The following is a 22,330-nucleotide window of genomic DNA, read 5'->3' on the forward strand; positions in this document are numbered from 1 at the left end:
GTGTGTGTGTGTGTGTGTGTGTGTGTGTGAAGGGAGTAGGGAGTAGTCTTAAAGAAAATAGCAGAAATAGCAACTCAATAAGGCATTTTATTCCATAAATATAGAGTTAACTTTAATAAAAATGTATTTCAGATCACAACGGCGAAAAGCGAGAAAGACACAGGGAGAGAGGCAGGCAAAGGATAAGACAGGGAAATTAAATCTGCGGAAGCAGGACAGGATGAAAGGAGCAATAGAGGAGTACAGGCAGGTCATTGAGAACGGTGTTGTCCCTAACCTGAGACTGCCGGCTACAGGGCATGGAACGTGCCCAAGTCTACTCTCCATCGCAGGGCAAAAGGTAATGGTCACTCTGAGCACACAATAGGGAGAAAGCCGTCATCATCGTCAGCAGTGAGGATGAGGTAGAGCTTGGGGAGATGATAGTCACATTAGCAAAACGAGGATTCCCCCTGAGGATGAGTGATACACAACAACTGGCCTACCAGTTTTGGCACAAAGAAAGGAATCAGGGGATTCAGTGAAGTAAAGGAAAAGGCTGGTTACAAATGGTTTAGGTTTTTTTTTTTTGAGACGCAACCAGAAACTCAGGATCAGGAAACCAGAGGCTCTCTCAGCCCAAAGAGCTGCTGGATTCAACCCCACCGTTGTGAATACGTGGTTCAAAAAAATATCAGGACACAATTAACAGACTGGGGTTGGAGAATGTTCCAGATCATATCTGGAATTGTGATGAGACCGGGCTCCAAGATCACTTCCTCTCCACCAGGGTGGTTGCCGAGGCTGGGTCACCTTGTTTTGAGATCACTGCTGGGGAGAAAGGAGAAACCTCAACCTGCCTTTCCAGCATCAACGCTGGTGGTGGGTATGGGCCAATCCTGATCATCTTCAAGGGCAAGAGGATGAAGGCAGATTGGCTTGTAACAATCACCCTGATTTCTCTTTCAGGGAGATTACCACTTTTTGTTCGGAAAACGACAATATATTTCAGTTACATATGTAAACTTCCACCAAATCACATTCCCATCAGCCATCCAGTATATTCCAAAACAAAATACCCCCTAAACACACTGTTTCTCAAAAACTTTTGTATTTGATTTTGCAATTGTATCAGTACATCAAATTGTCCAACAACTTTTATACACCATACGGTTTTTCTTTCTTCACCCTTCCCCAAGTCTCCCAAAGTCCAACACCCAAACCCTGAAAGTCCAAAACCCCAAAAAAGTATTCCACCAAAAACACGTAAAAAGTTTTAAAACTTTATGTTAACTGGGCACTGTTTTTTCCATACAATTTGTACCATTTCTTTCAAACACTTCATGTGGCTGTGTCACAGATCCCCCCCCCCCCAGCCGGAGGTGTGAGGGGCTGAGCCCCGAAATAAGATTTCAGATTACCCACATGTACCGTGTCCGTATTGTCAGTGTCTTGCCATTTAAGCCTATAATTGAGAGGCCCTAATATTTTCATCACTTGTGCTGGCCCTGACCACTTGGGTGCTAGCTTTGATGAAAATTTTTCAGAGGCCTTAGACTGAGGGTGTGTTCGGACCCAGACCAGATCTCCCACAAGAAATTGCGCAACTCTCCTATGGGCATCATAGTATCTGGCTTGTCTGTGTCTGGCTACTCCCACTCTCTGTCTGACCTCCTGTCTCATTTGGTGTTGTCGTTCCAGTAAGGAGTATTGGGATTCCTGTGGATGCGGAGCTGGAGCTTGATGTATAAGCCTCTCCAAAGGTCCTTTCAGGTGTCTCCCAAGGGCAAGTTCTGCAGGAGTCCGTCCTGTGGTTTCATGCTGGTTGTTGTTCAGGGCGAACCGGAACTCCGACAACCACTTATCCCAATCCTCATGATGTTCTCCTACATAGGAAGCAATCATAGTCTTCAGATTCCGATTGACCCGTTCAGTTAAGTTTGTCTGTGGATGGTAGCTTGTGGTCAGTTTCTGGATGATTCCCCACTTCTTGCAAAGGGCTTGGAGAAGCTGACTAGTGAATTGTGGCCCTCGGTCTGAAACGATGTATTTAGGCACACCCCACCTGGTTAGGATCTCATCTCTTAGCAGCTGGCATAGGCGAGGTGTTTTACTATCCCGCATGGGGAATAGTTCAACCCATCGGGTATAGTAATCCACTACTACGAGGAGGTAAAGGTTCCCTTTCTTGCTCCGTGGTAATGGTCCCATGAAGTCCATTCCCAGCATGTAACCGGGTTCTTCCACTTTAGTTGACTGTAACAATCCAGCAGGTTTTTTGTTGTCTGGTTTGTACTGCTGACAGGTTGTGCATTGTTTGACATGTTGCCACACATCTTTCCTAACGGTAGGCCACCAGGCCACTTCTAGGATACGAAGTAAGGTCTTGAGTCTTCCCAAGTGTGCCCCCAATGGACTGTCGTGGAAGTATTGCAGGAAAAGAGATTTCAACTCCTCGGGCACTACCAATTGATATTTCAGTCCCACTCCTTTGGTCGGAATTGTTCTATAGAGGACATCTTGGATCACTTCCCATCCAATACGGTCTGTCCGCCTGACATTGGCTATCACTCCCGCTCGCATCTCTCTGACCTCTGGATCTTGATGTTGTGCCTGTGCTACTTCAGCCAGAGAGGATGGTAAGTCAGCCGCACAGGAGGATGACTGGGTTGCCACATAGGAAGCCACCACAGGAGGTGACTGGGGCTCCACTGCCCGGGATAGGGCATCTGGCACAATGTTCGTATATCCCTTCCTGTAATGGACTTCAAAGTCAAACTGCTGCAACCTCAAGGTCCAACGGGTCAACCTGGAACTGGTTTTGGGACAGTTGAAAGCCCAGGTTAAGGCGCTATGGTCGGTGAAGACATCAAACTTGCCCCCTTCCAGGTAGTGGCGCCATTTCTCTACTGCCCACACGACTGCTAGGCACTCCTTCTCAGCCGTAGAGTAATTGTTTTCTGCCCCACGCAGTCCCCTAGAGGCATACGCAATCACTCTTTCGCCCTCTGGCGTCTGTTGAGCAAGGACGGCTCCCAGCCCCACATCGCTTGCATCTGTCTGAACCTGAAAAGGTATTGTGGAGTCTGGTTGTGCAAGGACGGGTGAAGTCTTCAGTGCTTGCTTGAGTTGGTCAACACTGCTCTGACATTCTTCCGTCCATAACCACTTGACGTCTTTTCGCTTCAAGTTGTTCAGAGGTGCAGCATGTTCCGCGAAGTGTGGGATAAATTTATGATACCACCCCACTAGGCCCAGGAACCTCTGCAGGGACTTCACATCCTGTGGGGTTGGATAATTGGCCACTGCTGTCGTTTTTTCCGGGTCAATTTCCACTCCCATACCAGACACAATGTGTCCCAGAAACTTGAGCTGAGTTTTAAAGAAGTGGCATTTTTTCAAATTGAGGGTAAGGTTAGCTGCTTGCAGCTTGGAAAACACAGCATGAAGATCTTTAAGGTGCTGTTGGTGATTGGGGGAATATATGATGATGTCATCAATGTACACCAGACAGACACGCCCTCTTTCCATCAACCGCTGAAATGTAGCAGCAGCATTCTTCAATCCAAAGGGCATGACTTTGAAATGATATAGACCCATAGGTGTGATGACGGCGGTCTTAGCCTTGCTTTCAGGACTCATAGCCACTTGCCAATACCCAGACTGGAGATCCAAAGTGCTGAAGCAACTCGCCCCATGCAAAGACTCCAGGATCTCATGGATAATTGGCATTGGATAAGCGTCCAATGGGGTCTTTATATTTAATCTCCTGTAATCTATACAGAAGCGATGAGAACCATCAGGTTTCCCTACCAGTACCACAGGAGATGCCCATGGCGACTGAGATGGTTCAATGACATCGTCTGCCAGCATCTGCTTTACGTGTTGCTCAATGATGTTTTTCTTGAGTGGAGACACCCGGTAGGCCTTTGCACGTACCGGTATCTCGTCGCAAGTGTAAATATGATGCTGGGTAACGTTGGTCTTCCTAATTTTAGCTGCACATACTCCCGCTACGGACTGGAACAACTCCTGCATCTCTGGTGAATGGGACTGCAACAGCGCTCTGTGTGCCTCTAATGCATCAACTGCTCTCGACTGAGGGGATTCAGCAGATGAACACACCGCCATGTACAGGTAAGCTTTCCCCTTGAGCTCTTCAATGGAGTGCCAGCTGCGACTATCAGGTGGGTGATTTAAAAATGGAAAGTGAGAACATTTCCCCCTGATAGGCACACCGTAAGTATGATCTCCTAAGTTGAGTTGGGCCTGGGTTTTGGTCAGGAAGTCTAGCCCTAAAATTAGCGGAAAAGCTAGATTTTCATCCTTCATGATGTACGTCCCAATTGTCCAGACAGCCCCATGCCAGGTGTAGGCCAGGTGTGTCTTCCCCTTGGCTTGGTGTGATTTTCCATCGGCCAACACAAAATGCAAAAGATCTTCCGTGATCAGTGAATCTCCAGGCCTGGCCATCTTCTGCCAAAGGCTTCTCTGCATCAAGGTGAATGTGCAGCCCGTGTCTAGCACTGCTTCTCCTTGGAGTCCCCGGGTCTCAATTGGAACTACCAGCAGCGTTGGAGTCACTGCTTTAGCTATGATCATATGCTGTGCTCCTTTGTGCTCTTGAGCATTAGTGTTGGGACTTTTCCCATTTCCTTTTTTTTTTGACTTGTCATTGGAGGCCTGACTATTCACTCTGGCCCAGTAATCTTTCTTGGCAGCCCAGTCGCGCTCCACCATGGATCCCAACTTGACAAGCTGTTCGACAGTGTGTACTGTTCCCCTTAACCCGCTAACTAGGGCTGGATTGCAATTGTTCATGACACGTCTGACTAACTCTTCTTCAGTTATATCAGACTTCCAACGCAAACAGAGAGCCCTGTAATCATAAACAAAATCTCTTATGCATTGGTCCGCTCCCTGAACTTTAACCCGCAATTGCTCTTCCACCTCATTCTGGTAGTCAGTAGTTAAGAAAGCTGAAAAAAATGACTTTCTGAATTCGGACCAATTCTTAACTTTCTTTTTCTCTGCTGTCCACCAACTCTTGGCAGGTCCTTTAAAGGTGGCTGATAAGGTGGCCATCAGTTCTCCATCAGTAAGCGGCCTCAGGGTTAAAAAGTTCTCACACTGTTCAATGTAATTAAACACTTCTGTTGCTTCTCGGGATTCTCCAAAGACAGGAAACTGGAGGCGGACAGGAGGCTTGACAATGAGAGAAGGAGTAGCAGACACCTTTCTAGACGGAGGAAGCCCAATATCACTAAGATCAGATGGAGGATATCGAAAGGAGGCTTGACTCAATGGGGTGCTAGAGCGTTTTACTTTACTTAATTCTTTTCTACTTAAAAGTAGTCCACTAACAATGCATTGTGAAAAAATGGAAGGATCTCACCGGTAAGGCAGGCTCAAACAAATATACTCAATTCTTGTTGTCTGTACAGCGTGGCCTTCTAAGGAGATTTGGTGGGGTTTTAAGATATCCGGATCCCTCTTTTCCTAAACTCACCACCACCCCCTGGGCCATCCCAAACATTTTTCCTTTGTTCCTCTGCTTCCTGGTACCTCCCTGTAACTCCTCCCCTTGCCCCCTAAGATCACCTAGCTTAAAGTCCCAGTAACCTTTTTGTCATGTCCTCCCAGCCCAAATCACATGTCGCTGGCACTATTATGGCTTTTCCACATCGGCAAAACACACACACAAAACCAATTAACAGGTAACCCAAAACATTATTTAACCTTGCAAGGATTTAAAACTTTATGTTAACTGGGCACTGTTTTTTCCATACAATTTGTACCATTTCTTTCAAACACTTCATGTGGCTGTGTCACAGGCTCTTTGGGGCTCCGGAGAATACCTTCCTCAGGATGTCGGATAACGGGTGGATAAACACGGAATTATTCACTGATTGGGGCAAGTTTTTTCTCCAAAGCCTGCCTGAAGATGATCCACGACCCCACTTGCTCCTTGTTGATGGCCACTCCTCCCATGTGTACAACATTGAATTTCTGAATTTGATGAAAGACAACAATGTATGTGTGTTTAGCCTTCCCCCTTCACACTACACACTATCTGCAGCCTGCTGATAGAGCTCTATTCAAGAGTTTAAAGCATTTCTGGAGGATTGAGGGACGAAGGGTCAACAGGAAGAGTGGGGGGAAGCGTCTTGACAGGGCGTTGTTCATGCCAAGATCAAGAAAATTATTTTCATGCCATCAGAAACTACGGAGAGACCCTTTGAGCCTGCATGCGCCAACTCCAAGCCATCCTCCGTGTGATGACAACAACGGGGATGATGATGATGATGATGATGATGATGATTTCTACGATCAAGAAATGTTCAATCTCCCAGAGCACACCCACCCACCCAGCGACCCTCTGCATGGTGCTGTTCAGCCAGCAATCTCTCCTCCTCCACAATCTCCACAGCACCTTCTTCTGTCCGCCATTGTGACCCCGCCACCTCCTCTGGCACACGAAGTTGAAGTGGTGACATAGCCAGAGGTCTCCTTCAAATCTCTGATCACCCTTCCGGTCAGAGAACGGCCAACTACCAGCCGCCAGAGGGCAAAGCCTCCGTCATATGATCTTACCAGTGATGACCACTTTTCTTTCATCAAAGAAAAAAGCAATAAAAAACAAGCAAAAGCAAAAGCCAGCAAAAGAAAACATTAAAGCAATCCACAGCAAAGAAAACACTCAAGAAAGTCTGTCAAATCAACCAGGATCCGTGTCTGCCAGCATGCTTGTGGCGACTCGAATGACCCCCAAGTCGACAGAGGAGTGGGTTTCTTGTGTAGTCTGTTCCCATTGGTTTCATGAAAGCTGTGCAGAGGACAATGGGGTGATTGACGATGACGATGCCTTTACATGTAAAGGTTGCCTGTTCTCAGAAATGTAGCGACTTATTAACTTCTGCGGGCCATTTGTTATCTGCTGTTTTTATCTGCTGTTGTTTGTTATATTGTAATAGGCCTATGCAACATTTTGACATTTTTTATATATTTATATATACAAATTTTAAGATATTTATAACATTTTTATATATTTACCTTTTAAATATACTTCATGAGTTCATAATAAATGCATCAAAACCATCATATTGTTTTATTTGCTTGCTGATGCTCAATTTTCCAACGTTCATCATAGGCTAAGGTTCCTGTTTTTTTAACAGGAACAACATTGCAAATGATAAAAAGACTGAACATCAAAATAACCTACAGAATTACTTATTGAAGAAGTTTAACTATCATTCATGAGTGAAGGTGCACCATGGTTTAGACCTTTTAACATAGACTTTACACTGTCCCACACTAGGCAAATGACCCACATTAGGAAGCTGCACATTTTCTCAGACAGTTTGGCACTAAGAGCACTGATATCTATATCATTTTTTTTATGAATGTGTTATCTGCATTTTCTCTTTTGGTTTGATTAGGACACCCCCTGAGGGTTTCAAAAAGGTATTGGATGTGGATTTAATGTGTTGCCTTCACATCGTAATATTCTACAGAAGTCTGAAAAGCAAAAAATGTCCCACATTAGGGCAATCCACCCTACATATAATATAAGCTGTAACACTTGCACATAGCCACGAGGGGGCAGCAGCTGATCACACATAGATGAAGGCGGCGGGCTTTTAAAGCCACACAACACGCCCACCCTTACCTGCCTATTTAACCTCGGACTCAGCTTTCAGACTTTAGAATCTCCTGAGCAGCGTATCGATTAGATATTCAGCTTGGAGACGCTCCGCGCGTGTCATATACAATTCCTCTCCTTTTGCTTCATAGACAATAGACCAAAACCTTTACCAAATAAAGTGAGTTAAAAGCGATCCTGTTTCGGCGGCCTTTTCTGAAAAGAACACAACAGAAGTCAGAGCGTGCAGTGAGACAGCGTGAGCACGGCATGACCCGCCCACCCATCATCGCATTTGCAACGGTGTCATCATCCCCACCCCGGCTCTCCCTTCCCTAACCCCCCAGGCTTTGAATCTAGTCTAGCACATGACAGCAAGATTTGTAGGGACCCTTGGTTTGACACAGGTGTGCTGAGTACCACTGTCTTGAGTCTTCGGTGTAATTGAATATAGCTTTGGGATAGCATTCGCATTCAGTTCAGCCGCTTCCCCTGATCTGCAGCATTATGGTAACCTAGCTCCTTATTATGTGACGAGAATACACTTGATTACTGATAGTAACATGTCAAAAGTATAGTCTACACACTCAAACAATTTTTAGGCTGACGGGTTACCTGGAAGTGTGCAGACTGAACGGTTTGCACACTTGCTACAATATTGCTGTGTTACTGGCACAGTGGCACTCCTTTTTAAGTAAGATAGGTCTACTATGTGGAACACATTGGATCTATTGTAAAGTAGGCTAATTAAATTAAAAGTGTATTCTCATCACTCACAGTAGATACTGCAGGCTACTGTCCCTGTGCGAGTCTGTGGAAGCGGCCAGTGACGGACTGGGATCAAAAAACGGCCCTGGCATTTGCACCCATCTGCGAAACCCTGTGTATCACGTCATCCGAATCCAAGTTCATAAGGACCTCTTTCTCTGTCAGTAGGCCTATAGCTTCCAACTTCCAACTTCCACAGTGTCTTCCGACTTCCAACAACCCCAATCACGCAGACGCGGTCTGGCCTATTCCATTCGGTCTTGAAATTCCCAGAAGTCATTGCTTAATTTAAACTTTTACAAACAAATAATCAAATACCAAAAATACAGGTAGGCCTAGATTTGTTTTATTTCAAACCATGCACATTTTTTTTAAACATCTGAATAAGAAATGTGGCTACTAAACAATGTGGACCGATGTAAAAGTTGAGGGTAACCATGACTGTGATATAGAGACCCATAAATCTCTCGTATAAATACTGATCTTTTTTCATGGAAAACAGGGGTGAGGGACTTGGGAGAAATTTGGCTGTCGGATGGCCATAGAAAATGATTGACGCTTGAACGTGGGCCGAGATGTTATGGGGCCACCACCGTTTGCGATGGAAGGGCCGCGCGGCTGTGACAATCCGCTCACACGGCCCACCAGAGCCCGCGGCCCCTCTGCCATTTGCCAGAATGCAGCTAGACCGCCCAGCCCAGTCCGTCACTCACTGGAAGCGGCTCATGGATAACACATGCTAACCCAGCAAACAACCCTCTGGATGCACAATGCAGCCTTCTAGAATCAAAAGACTTACCAAGTACTTTTAGTATGTAACTGTACTTTGTGCTGCTTTTCACCTTCAAATAAGTGTAGCCTACTCAATAAGTCTTTGGGTGCTACTTGAGTAGATTTTAAGTGTAAATAGTATTCTAAATTGTCACAACTTTTTACAAACTTTAAGTGTGATGAAATACACTAGTGAAAATCATGATTCGTTGGCATTCGAAACACTTAGCCTAATAATAATAATTGTACAATTGTATTATTATTCTAGCATGCCTCTGTAATATTTAAAGGCGTAAGCCTTGTCCTTTGATACAATTAAACCTTCCACGAATTTCCAATTGGCTGGTTAATTAAAACTGCCTCGGGAGCTAGAGTATTTAATGATATGGGTTGGGTGAGTATACGTAAATGTTTGTACCGTATTTCCCCACAAGGTGGCCACACTTGATTGTGTGATGGCCGGTCTGCATCTGGAGGCTTGGCTCGTGGTGCTAAATGCTCTAAAATGCTAAATGTATACAGAGCATATGCAGAGACCATATGTTGGCCCATGGCTTTTAAGACCTAACTTTGTCAACAGTGTCCAAGAGTTTATACATCTGATATCAGGTAAGCGTTGTAATGTAGATATAAAACAAATCATATTTGGAACTCTTAATATGACCCACTAAAATCTTCCAAAAAACGTACTCTACGTTGAATACCAAACACGTTATGAGTTTGGCGTTGCTGGGAGTGCGTCCTGAAGCTAGGCTTTATATATACGTGTGAATACATTGCAACTATTTTGATCATATTTATCTTTTCACTACACACAACACTTGCCATATATATTATCCACTAAAAAATGAAGATACAGTACATTTGCCTCACATTTCCCAGAGTGAACCTTGGCGTTCATCACAGACATGAAGCCCTAATTCAGTTCTGTAAAGGACTCACACACCTTCTTTAAGTATGGATATAATTTGCACATGACATCAGTGGGATTAAAAGAGGAATGGCAAATATTTCCAGTAAAACATTTAAGGCTTTGAGTATCACGCCATGTCGACATCAACCTTTGACAAATGCTTGTTGGCAATCACCCTTGCACATGTCCATTGTGACTTCAACAACCCGGTATCACGCGATTTGAGGCTAGTAGTCACGAAAATGAATCTATTGAATCATGTCCCAGAGCACGATGGTCCAACTTTTTCATGGGGTGGATAGTCCAGTCATTTTAAGACAAAATGGGGGTCAACCTAGAACAAATTGCAACATGAGCAAACTCAACTGATTTTGTATCCTCAATATGTCCTGAGTTAAGGGAAAAAAAGCCCCAAAGAATTTTTCTCACGTGAATAGGGTAGAAAATGTAACATTTAGATATCACCATGAAAATGACTGAGTCTATTACTTACATCAAGACAAACAAAAAATATATTACAAGTTTTTGAAAATTGTTTGTTAACATGGGCAAACTGTGCATAATCTAATTATGTACTTATTTGCATAAATACCACAACAGATCCAAACATTGGGTTAGCCAGGTGAAAAGGTCTTGACATCTTACAGTAAAAGACAGGCAAACAAATCTGTCTCCTGTTCTTCCGTCAGACTCCTCCCCCAGAAACAGTCCCACGTACCCAGCCCCAAACCCCATCTCTGCATAATAATTAATAAAGACTGGTTTATCTTCCTGCCTCTATGTATTAATGCTCATGCCTAAAGCCTAAACGGGTTCCATTCAAACCTTAACATTAAGTCTTGTACTGTAAGATGTCAGCAAGACATTTTCACCTGGCTATACCAAATGTTCAAATCTGTTGTGGTATTTACGCAAATAAGCACCTACGTGATTAGATTATGCACCGTTTGCCCATGTTAACAAACAATTTCAAAAAACTTGCAACACATTTTTTGTTTGTCTTGATGTAAGTAATCAACTCAGTAATTTTCATGGTGATATCTAAAGGTTAAGAAATGGACCATATTCACGTGAGAAAAATAATGAATAGGCGTATGAATTGGATATATTTGGGTCTTTTTCTAAACTTTCCCCTAATGGGATTTTTCGCTTTTTTTTCTTTACTCAGCACATATTGAGGATACAAAATCAGTTGAGTTTGCTTCTGTTGCTTCTGCAATTAGTTTGACCTTTTTCATAAAATGACTGGACTAGGAGGCTATAGGGCCTGTTATTAGGTAGCACAAAGTGTGAGGCAACCTATTGTAATCGTTAGTGTTATAGGTGCCAAGCACAAAGTGCGAAGGCAACCTATTGTAATCGTTGGTCTTATTATTCCGCCACGTTTGACTTACACAGACTAAACCGCTCGCACGCTTTTTATGAAACTTACTACAGCTGTAGAGGCTGACTCAAGATTAACAGAGAGCAAATGTTACACTGATTGGCCCAAAGGTGGCGCTATAGCAACAGTCCAAAAATGTAAACTTTGAACAAGCATATCTCGTAAACGCTTTAACTTACAGTCATGAAACTTTGATGGGTTTACATTTGTGTAGTAAATATATATATTTTATATGATAAAATATATAAAGATGATTACATATATAATATATAAAGATGATTACAACTCAACCAGCCAAAACACTTTTTAATGAGACAAATCCTGACATTCACATTAAACTGTTGTGCAAAAGGCTGATATTTGGCTACCTTTAAAAGCATTGTTAAGCTGTACTTCAAGGAAATTATTGAAGAAAACGCATTTGCTTAAATGTTTTAATGGAATATAGTTTCAATGGTTACATTGTGCACACAGCATATACCTTCAGAATATTATTTGACTAGGCCATTACGATTATACAGTCACCATCACCATTCCACAGTTAGCAAGGATTTCTAAGGAAATGGGGAAACATGAAGATTTTTACTTGAATTGTGAAGCCTTAATTCTTCACAAACACCTCAATAACAAATTGGTTGGAGAAAAAAGCATAGAGCATCAAAGAGCATCAGATCCAGATAAAATTAGATAATTATAGACAGTAAAGCTCCAATTGTTCCCCCAGTAGCAGCGGTTGCAGTTGTAGCAGCTGTTCCCAGACCAAGCACACCTACAACCACGCAAGACATGAGAGAACAAATATGAGAAGACATCACAAATTGACTCAATTCTATTCAACAGAGTATTGACACATTCTTAGACACATACTTGTCATGTAATCACAAATAAAAATGTAATCACAAAACAAATGCAGAATTTAAACTATTATCCAAAGCATCTTGTTATTGCACTGCAGCTGGCTAGCGTGGTCTGAACTTCTTTATTGATTTAAAGGGTGGTGAGGCTGATTGATTGCAAGCCATTTCAGAATATATCCTATATGGGGACAGCAGAATTCAGCGACTCCCCTATAAGTCCCCCTTATAATGACTCAAACATTAAGTAGGCTTACAATTCTTAGTAAAATTAATCCAAGTGCCTCCCTCCCAGCCCAGCAAAAGACCCTTTCGGTAATTCAATGGCATAAAGTAAGAGTCATCTGTTGGAGGGTTAGGGTTAGCAAATTAAGAGTGTATTTCAGAACCACTTTAATATAATGATTGTTTAGGTGTGGTTTTGCCTACCTGCTGACTGCAACAAAGCCACCATACCGCCCGCTGCGACCCCACCTCCGTTGGCGACGGCCGCTGTGGACATCAGACCTGCAGCGTAGGACCCCGCTGCGATCCCCAATGAGGTGAACCCGACGGCCCCCAACACCACGGGGGCAGCCAGCACGGCCCCCCCTCGTAGCAGGGAAGCAAACACACACACAGCACCTTATAATACGTCTACGGTTTGTTAAATATAGGATGGGCCTCTCTCAAAACTCTTTGAATGGGGTTTATGTAAGCCGTGTTACAGGTTTCTACATACCTCCACAGACAGCAGCAAGTGCTGTTCCCGTAACTAAAAAATAAAAACAAATAATCACTTTAAAATAACAAAAACAAACAAACAAACTACTTGCATTCCGAACATAAAGCAAACTTTTCCACAAACAAATGTTAAGGAAGTGCTACTTACGAATTCCCATGTTTGTGATTTGAATTGATTTGAATTGACGCGGAAGACGTCAATCTGTTTCCCCACAGAACTTACTCCGTTTATAAAGGGATGGGGATCGGTTTCTGCAGAATCGAAAGCTGTGTCCTATCCAATGAGCGACAGGCCGCACCTCAGTGGATGGCTGGTCTGTGCTGCTCCTCGTGGCAGATAGTAATATAGCGTTCGTTTCTCGAGAAGCCGAAACCCTTTAACGTCGCATGACTAATTCCCATCTGTTCCTCATTGGGACGCAGGGACAGGGTTGCAAGATTGGGCCAAATTTCCTGGAAGCTGAGAGAAAGACCAAATTACGTTTACGTTAACAGGTATAAGTAGGCTTATACCTTCTGCCTACCTTTCATAGCGGAATAATACAATACATTGTTGCATTGTTTATTGAAGAACTGTGCACAACATGCTGCTCTTTGTGAGAGTCAGGTAGAGAGAGAGAGAGAGAGAGAGAGAGAGAGAGAGAGAGAGAGAGAGAGAGAGAGAGAGAGAGAGAGGCAACATTCTCTTATAAGGTCGTGGTGTCATCACACGTGGCTCCATGCCACATTTGGCGCAACAGCGCCTCCTCCTGAACAAATACAGTTACATGCATTCATACACTTATCCACTCTCAACAACGTCATTTTAAATGCTGTGCAATGGTTGTATTAATTATAATTACCATCACGATTGTATAATACACAGCAAACTTGTTTAGTCAACCATTGACAATTCACACAAGGAATGCAGGTTGTTTTCTAATCAGAAGCATTGTTGACTGAGCCACAACCAAACTATACGAGTAGCAGTGAACTATTCACTTGAATTGTATAACACAGACACACTGTCTGAATACAGTCAGGACCCGCTGAAGAAATGGAGACTTATTCTCTTGGTAAAAACAAAAACATATAGCAAAACAGGACTGGGATTTTAGTGTTTTTTGCTTTGAGGCCATTATTTAAAGGATCAGATATTATTTTCTGAGACATATACCGTGATCTGCGTTGGCGCGTCACGTAGACCTACACAGAAAATACATTGAATGTTCTATAAAGAAATCCAATGAAATTTAAAATAAACATCGCTGGATATCCACCATTTCAAGAACAAGACTTTTAAATACAAACAAATACAACAAATAAACACATTCACGATCTATTTTCAAATAGATCAATAGGCTCAGTTTATCCTTAATAACGCTATGGACCGGGTGAACAGAAATAGATGACATACCATCAAAAACGAGCCTATAACAACGGACCAGCAGATGTCGCCCTGTGTCTGAACTCTGGGGTCTGTAGAGGGCTATGGGCGGTGTCAACGTAGTTTTGAGGAATATCCTTTTATCGTCTTTTATATATTGTAAAGCTTTACAAATCAGTATTATCTCCACACATAATTATGGAATCACTCACCCCAATATGGCCCAATATGACTTTCAGACTTCATTAGTTAGTATTTTATGTCGTTTTATCCTTTTTTGTCGTTTGTTGCATTATTTTCAATTATAACATTATTATTATTATTATTATTGTTGTTGTTGTTGTTGTTATATAGGCATATTCATTTTTTTAGGCTTCTGGTGTTTTTTTTTCTTCTTATAGTCCAACCACCTGGACACGGTAGTCTAGTGGTTAGGCTCTACTCTTCTCAGCACAATGTGGTCGGTTTAAACTTACTGACTAGTGTTGGGTCAATTTAAGGTAAATTAGTAAACATTTCCTTCAAAATACTTGTTCTCTGTACTTTCCTTTTCATAATGACTGCTATTGGGTCTAAATACAGATTTGCGACGTACTGTATGAACCCTGCTTAAGGAGTTCTAAATCCAGTCGGACAAAACAGTTTCTGTTATTTGTAGAGCTGTCTTTGGAGATGGGGACCTTTGAATAAAGGTCACAAGTACTTTTTGCAAACTTGTGGCTACTTTTCAGCAGACAGATCATAACCAGCTGTTCATCCACTCTCCGGCCTCTCCCTGCATTATGAGCTGCAATGTTTTCCATTGAGAGATATTTTTTTCTTAAATGATCCTTGAAAATCAGAAAAAAACTAAATTTAAATTACCACACTGGACCTCAATGTGTGTTCATAGACACACATAAAAACTAAAGGTGGCTTCACCGCTTTTGGTTCTGACAGTTGGTTTTGATAAAAGCAGTCTGTCTTGGGATCTAAGGGGTCTAGAGGGGGTGTGCTATTGGAGGAGGTCTACAAGATAAGTGGGCCCCCTCCCAGTTAGTGATTTAAAAACAAGCAGCAGTACTTTTGAATATATTCTTTGACTGACAGGGAGCCAGTGTAAAGTTCTGAGTAGGGGTGTGATGTGGTCTGACCTCGTGGCTTTCATAAGGACCCTAGCAGCTGCATTCTGGATCAGCTGGAGCTGCCTGATATTTTTCTTGGGTAGGCCTGTAAGGAGACCATTACAGTAGTCAAGCTTGCTAGATATAAAGGCATGAATGAGCTTCTCCGGATCTGATTTTGTCATGAGACTTCTTAATTTTAAAATGTTTTTTAAATGCTAGAAAGCTGATTTAGAAACTGACTTGATATGGTTGTTAAAAGTGAGGTCACTGTCAATTTGGACTCCAAGGTTTTTTTTTTACAGTGGTCTTAACCTGGTTAGAAAGTGATGTAGTTAGTTCAAGCCTATCCTTTTTGTCACCAAATACAATCACTTCAGTTTTCTCCTTGTTTAGCTGGAGAAAATTCTGACACATCCATATGTTGATATCTGCAAGACATTGATATAGAGCTTGTGGGTTTGAGTCATTGCGTGACAGAGATAAATAAATTTGTGTGTCATCTGCATAACTATGGTATGAAATCTGGTACTTTCGAATAATCTGTCCAAGTGGAAGCATGTACAGATTAAAGAGTAGAGGACCCAAGATGGACCCTTGGGGGACACCACATGTTAGTGGAGAGGATGAAGAGGACCAGCTACCAATAGTCACAGTGAAACTCCTATCTTCAAGGTATGATTTAAGCCAGTTTAAAACTGTGCCTGATAGCCCAACCCAGTGTTCCAGTCTATGAAGAAGAATGGCATGGTCCACTGTGTCAAATGCTGCACTAAGGTCCAGTAAGACTAGCACTGATGCTCTTTGTGAGTCTGTGTTAAGGCGAATATCATTTAAAACAACATTGTACTAATACTATAATCTATAATACATACAACTAACTAACATAGTATACTAGTACTACAACTACTACTTCTACTAGTACCGCCACTACTATTGCTAATAGTACTACTATTAATACATTATTGCTGATAATGCTAACTTCACAAAAAAATCTAAAACAGGAAAATACTTCATTCATGAAATTATTCAGCAAATTATAAATCAAGAGCCTGAAAAGTAATGCAAATAAATGAATAGCATCACAATCAAAATGCAAAACAGCATAGCTCACAAAGTCAGAAAACACACGCTCTAAATAGGACTCCTTAGAAGTCACAGCAAAGTTATTGTATAGAAAACCGAGTACCAAGTGACCAAAGAACCAACCTCAGAATATAACAGAATAACAGTGGTAGTGGTGTGTCCTGTTAACGGAACAGAACCGTCCCTGAGTCTCCTCAGGGGATGTTAATCAACAACAGTGGGCATTGTGAGGCTGATGACCAATGTCATTATTCACACCATTTGAGAAGTGGTAATTGAAGAGGTTGTTTTCTAATTAAGAAGCTGCCATACAGCAGGATGTGGTTAGCGCTGATGCCAACAGAAGATGTAGGAACAGCTGCTGTCCTCGTGACATGATCTTTATCTCGGGAACGTGATGAACCGGCCATATGAAGCTGTCTCCGTGCTGCAATATGAAAAATCACAATCATTATAATGTTAGATGTATTTGATATTATAATTAATATTACCAATTTTGTACACTTTATGAATCATAGCGTTTCATTACGAGTCATACACTTGACAATGTAGCTCAGTAAGAACAACTCAAGTACCGCCATTTGACGGGACTATATGCTTCTGATTCTTTGATATTACTAGTACTATCATACCATTTTATTTCATAACAGGATACAATCAGTTTTAAAGTTCAATCCCCTTTTTAGTATGAAATCATACCATGTATTTGACTCTGAATCACTTGTTTAGTGGTATTTTGTTAAGTTTTCTGTTATACTTTAAGGTGAGAGACAGCGACCCTAAGGCAATGTGGTACAGCTCATTGATGACTTCAGGGTCAGCGGAGTGAACGGAGAGCAACGTATCCTGTACTTTTTCATAGATCCATGATATATTACAGATTAAAACTATGTAAAATACTTGTCGCTTTCAAATAGTAGTGCTACCAAATATGTAGTGCTTGTAATGTATCTGCATCCATTGCTGCCATTGTCAGAGGTTGGATATTAGGAACTGTGTGTGTGTGTGTGTGTGTGTGTGTGTGTGTGTGTGTGTGTGTGTGTGTCTGTGTGTGTGTGTGTTGTGTGCGTGCGTGCGTGCACAGTGGAATTATGAAAATGCTTCCTTGATTTGATTGGTTTGCCAGACGTGTGTAACCATGTTCTGGCAGTGCTGGGCCACCAGTTACTGAAGTGGATTATAAAATCCAACTACCACGGCCTCCCCATGCCCTGTGCACGACAGGTGCCATGTGCTCTCACACAAACTCAATCTTAGTCTGAAACTGAATCTGAAAGTGAAAGTGAAAGTGATACTTTCATGTTGTTATTCCTTCCAGTTCTGCATGGTTTGGGTTGTTTGCACCTCAGATACAAGATCATCGCAATGGACATGAAGCCAGAGAACATCCTTTTGAGGGTGGATGAGGTTTACATTCAGAGACTAGCGGCCAACACCAAACTATGGCAGCTGCCCGAATCCCCAGCGTCCTCCAGCTGATCCAGCCTGATCTGCAGGTGTTTTTTCGTTTTTCGTTATTTTTAAATCTGTGCATACTTATACTAGAAATACTGAAACATTGCGTAAAAATACATAAATATATTATATATATATAATATAAACCAAAAATAATGAGCTATTTTTCTTTTTTTATCCTCCATTAAGCATATATCTATTTTTCCATTGCAGATGTGCTCCTTCCTTGCTAGAAAACAACAGCATAGGAGAGAAACAGGTGTGCATTTGAAATCAAATATTAGGAATTTATGAGTGACAGATGCTTGAATTGTGTATTAGTTCAGAGTCGAACTGCTGGGGAAGCTCAACGGGGTTTCCCACACATTGGGAAAGTGGATAAGATGTTTCCTAAATGCCCCCTTTGAATCCTCCTCAATCCTTAACCGCGTGTGATCTGTCACTAAATAGAGTTATTGTTTCTGAATTGGTCTAATAAGGGTTTTCTTTTTCTTTTTCATATATTATATGCCTTATGCACCCTATTGTTTGGAAATTAATACATTTCAAACCATTTTACATGTTTGGCTTAAAATCTACTGTACTGCACTCAATTATATGCAACAAAGATTAATATTATGAGATGCATACACATATAGTGTTTGTTTTGCTTTTCTATTGCAATTTCTATTAGTTAGTTTTCATTCAATTCAATCTGTTCTTCCACTACGGTGTCACCACTGCGTTCATCCAATGTCACCCTGAGCCACAAGCATGCAGCTGTTTTCCTGATCCACCACACTGCTCTGAAGCGTCTCTCTCCCTGTGTTGCATTGGGCACCGCGCCGGCTCACCCGGCTCTGTCCCTCGGTCCTCAGACGGCCGGCAGGGTCTCCCGGCGCCAGATGACCAGACTGAGCAGGAAGGAGAAGAAGGAGATGCACCGCGAGTGGGTGGGGGTGGGTGGTGGGGGGTGGGGGTGGGGGGGTGGGGAGAGCGCAGCTGGCCGCGGTCAGGGATTCAAACGCCACGTGGTGTCATTTGCTGATGACTGCACGCTGCCCGTCACCACTAGCAACGACTGCCCTTCGGAGCAGCGACGGCCGCCTGGTCACACCTTTCACGGACGGAGCCTGGCGCTGTTGGGAGGACCTCGACGACACGGAGCGGAGCTACCCTGACACGCTGCCCTCCCCCTGCCCGCTGACAGCAGCACGCCGCCCCCCCCCCGCCAAGGCCTGCCCCCGATCGCTGTTGCTGCACCAGACTGCAGAGAGCCAGCTACAAACGCCGCTGTCTTCGTCGTTACAAGGTCATGATGAGGAATGATTGCAACGATATGATATTGTAACGCTCACCCCACAGTGGTGCAGCGTTGAATAAACAGGCGATGTCTGGCTTGCAATCCTGCTCTTTATTAGCAGATAAACAGTTATCCCCGGTCACTGTTGGCCGTGACCACGCCGTCCATCCAGCCGAACCAAACTCACTCAAACACGTCCCTTCCGGACCCCCTCACGTAGTCCTCCTCCCCACCCCCTCTCGCGAGACGATCCCCCATTAACCTCTACCAATAACATTAGTGCATAACCCAACACATGTGAACATTTGCATAACTGCTGAACGCATAATAACAGAACCACATTAACCCAGCTCGTTACAATATATATATATATATATATTTCAGACCATGTGTATTCTTCAGGCCATGTACACAAACTAATATGGGTATATTTGAAAGTACATGATTTTTTATTCTGATGTTTGGGAGTGTAAGGTCATGGGTCACCCACTTGGCTACAGAGCCAGGAGGAATAATGGACTCCACCCGATAGGTCTGTTTGAAGGAATAAAAGGAAATCAATAGATTGAGATGACGTGAGGTTGCAATGGAATCACGGAACATCCTATTTATTCTGATGCTCAATGCACACCTTGACAACCCTTAAGAACATAATTAGATGTAAATACAGATTTTCTCTGGTCCGACACTTCAATAGTTGTCAGGCAGCTCAATTTCAGCTACTATTAACATTTATTAACAGCTATATAATAATATGAGGATTTCAACGCACTACCTAGAGCTGTATGTACAGAGTATCCAGGCTTCCCCATCAGGTTCACAGTAAGATACATAACAACATATGTTTTTTCTTTTAGCACAATACAATTGTGCCAGTAATTCTACCAAGTATTGCTTGTTATATTGAGTTTAGATTGAAAGAATACAAATATCCTGCCTTCCTGTTGTCTTAGATTTAGGATAGGAGGTTTGTTATTACATACGCAGGCAATATGAGCTGCCCTCAGTATCCGTCAATCACGTTTATTCTGGGGTTTTTGTTGCAGAGGACACATTCTACTTGGCTAGAGCCTTTGGTCGGGGCTAAAGGAATCCTGAATAGCCCCCTCATCCTCCTCCTCTCTTCAAGCACTTCAGCGAGGACATCCAGACGTGTCAGTACCGCTCGGTGGAGGTGCTGATCGGCGCAGACTACGGCCCGCCCGCCGACGTCTGGAGCACCGCCTGCATGGTTCCCCTCCGGCCGCCACCACCACCACCGCCACCTGACGGCCCAGGGGAACCATACGCATTTCAAGTCAAGTCTGTTTTATTTGTGAAGCCCTAAAGTACAGTTAGTCTATAAGGCCCCCGTCCACAGGGGCGAAAACGATCCGTTTTCCTTTGATGCGTTTCAGGAGTATCTCCGTAAAGATGGACTCGTTGCAAAAAAACGCGTCGTGCTGTAGAAACTCTGTAGTACATATTCAAGGCCACTGTGTGGCGCTGGTTCTCCACCAAAAAAAAGTGGAGCGGTTGCTAAACCTTTTAGATTGAGCAGAAATACTTTTTAATGTACAGTTAGTAATTCAATTTACCAAGGGGCTGTATTTAAAGCTACAAAAATAATACAAATCAAATAAATAAATCAAAAAATCAACGCAACTCTAACGTCCCCAGCTGGTGTGTGTGTGTGTGTGTGTGTGTGTGTGTGTGGGGGTGGGGGGGGGCCCAAACGTACAAGACTTAAAGGGCTCAAACCATAACACTCTCACCATTTCTTCTGTAGCGTGATTAAGTGGCCCCTTATTATCCTCTCTATCCTGTCTCCTTATTAGGGTCCGGGCAGCTAGGCTGCCGGGAACCTATTGTATTCCTAGGAATTCTTTCTTCTTCTTCTTCTTCTTCTTCTTCTTCTTCTTCTTCTTCTTCCAAGGAAGTCATACTTCCCATGGGTGAAAACTCACCAAACTTTGCACAAAGGTCCAGTCCCATGCCAGATTCACTCAACTCCAAGGACATGTGCCCCCCCCTCCTAGGGGGGGCACAATAAGCGTTTAAATTTAAAAACTTAAAAAATTCCTACCAAACCAACGGTAGATGCTACAGTGTTGAAACTTCACCACAATGTAGCCTCAATACTGCTGAAACTTTAGTCCACTTAAACTCATTACAAATTATGAAGTCCATCACTCTGTTTTTTTCAATAACTGTAAAACTTTTAAAATGTATCTCCTCCCACAATTTTTGCTCAATCGGATTTTTGATTAAGCAAAAATTGATCCTACAGTGCATGAAAACGTATGACTGTAAACAGTACTGTAAACGTATACCATCAAATTCTTGATAAATACATTTTCAATCTTCCTGAAAAAAATTGAGAATATTCTGGAGTCATGGTTGATGAAGTTTGGCAAATATCAGAATTTTATCTCAAAAACTGAATTTTTGAGAACATTTTGAATTCTGCTCTCATGGGAACAACTGCAGCCAATGTGAGAGTGGAATTTTTAAACATCATATTTTCTCTTATGAAGCAAAACACTTATCATTAAAAACAAATCACCAACATTTCCATGCTGTCAAGATGCAATTTATGTATTATCAGATTTTTGTTTAGATGACTGAATTTCTGAAATTTTGACTGCACGACAGTGAATGGCTTACTCAATTTGTGAAGCCACTGTTGAAATGCCACTTGCCAATTAGCTTAGTGCGATAGACAATGGTCTTTGGTTCCAGAGGTTGTGGGTTCAATCCTCAACTGGTGCAAATTGAACATTATAAGGTCAACTGTCCTGTCTTCCTATTCTCCTGTTTGTTGCTCAGAATTTGCCAAAATTAGCCCGGACCCGACCCATTGCTGCGCAGCAGCTATAATATTATATTTTAATTCTGCCATGACTTTCACTCTTGTTTATAAGTAGATGTATTTCACTTGAACCAGAAGGATCAATCAAGTCTTACCTTTATCTCTGGACAACTGCGCCGCATCTCTCTAAGCTGAAACCCTGGCAGCCTGTGA

General features: G+C 42.6%; 1 protein-coding gene across 1 annotated transcript; it reads right to left on the reverse strand.

The window, feature by feature from the left end:
- Positions 1-12,005: 12,005 nt before the first annotated feature.
- Positions 12,006-13,280, reverse strand: LOC311338411 (interferon alpha-inducible protein 27-like protein 2A). The gene is made up of 4 exons (XM_084463684.1): positions 13,183-13,280; positions 13,033-13,065; positions 12,741-12,902; positions 12,006-12,226 (listed from the first exon to the last, which is right to left on the reverse strand). The coding sequence occupies exons 1-4, from the start codon at positions 13,190-13,192 to the stop codon at positions 12,141-12,143; spliced, it is 291 nt and encodes a 96-aa protein (XP_084319810.1). The 5' UTR covers positions 13,193-13,280; the 3' UTR covers positions 12,006-12,140.
- Positions 13,281-22,330: the final 9,050 nt, after the last annotated feature.

This window comes from Micromesistius poutassou, assembly GCF_964030765.1.
Source record: "Micromesistius poutassou genome assembly, chromosome: 2".
Lineage (NCBI taxonomy): Eukaryota > Metazoa > Chordata > Actinopteri > Gadiformes > Gadidae > Micromesistius > Micromesistius poutassou.

Excerpts from the sequence above, each read along its gene's own strand:
- LOC311338411 (XM_084463684.1), bottom strand. Across the intron at positions 12,903-13,032 it reads ACTTGCTGCTGTCTGTGGAG|GGGGGGCCGTGCTGGCTGCC; the intron begins GTATGTAGAAAC and ends CCCTGCTACGAG. Across the intron at positions 12,227-12,740 it reads GGCTTTGTTGCAGTCAGCAG|GTGTGCTTGGTCTGGGAACA; the intron begins GTAGGCAAAACC and ends GCGTGGTTGTAG.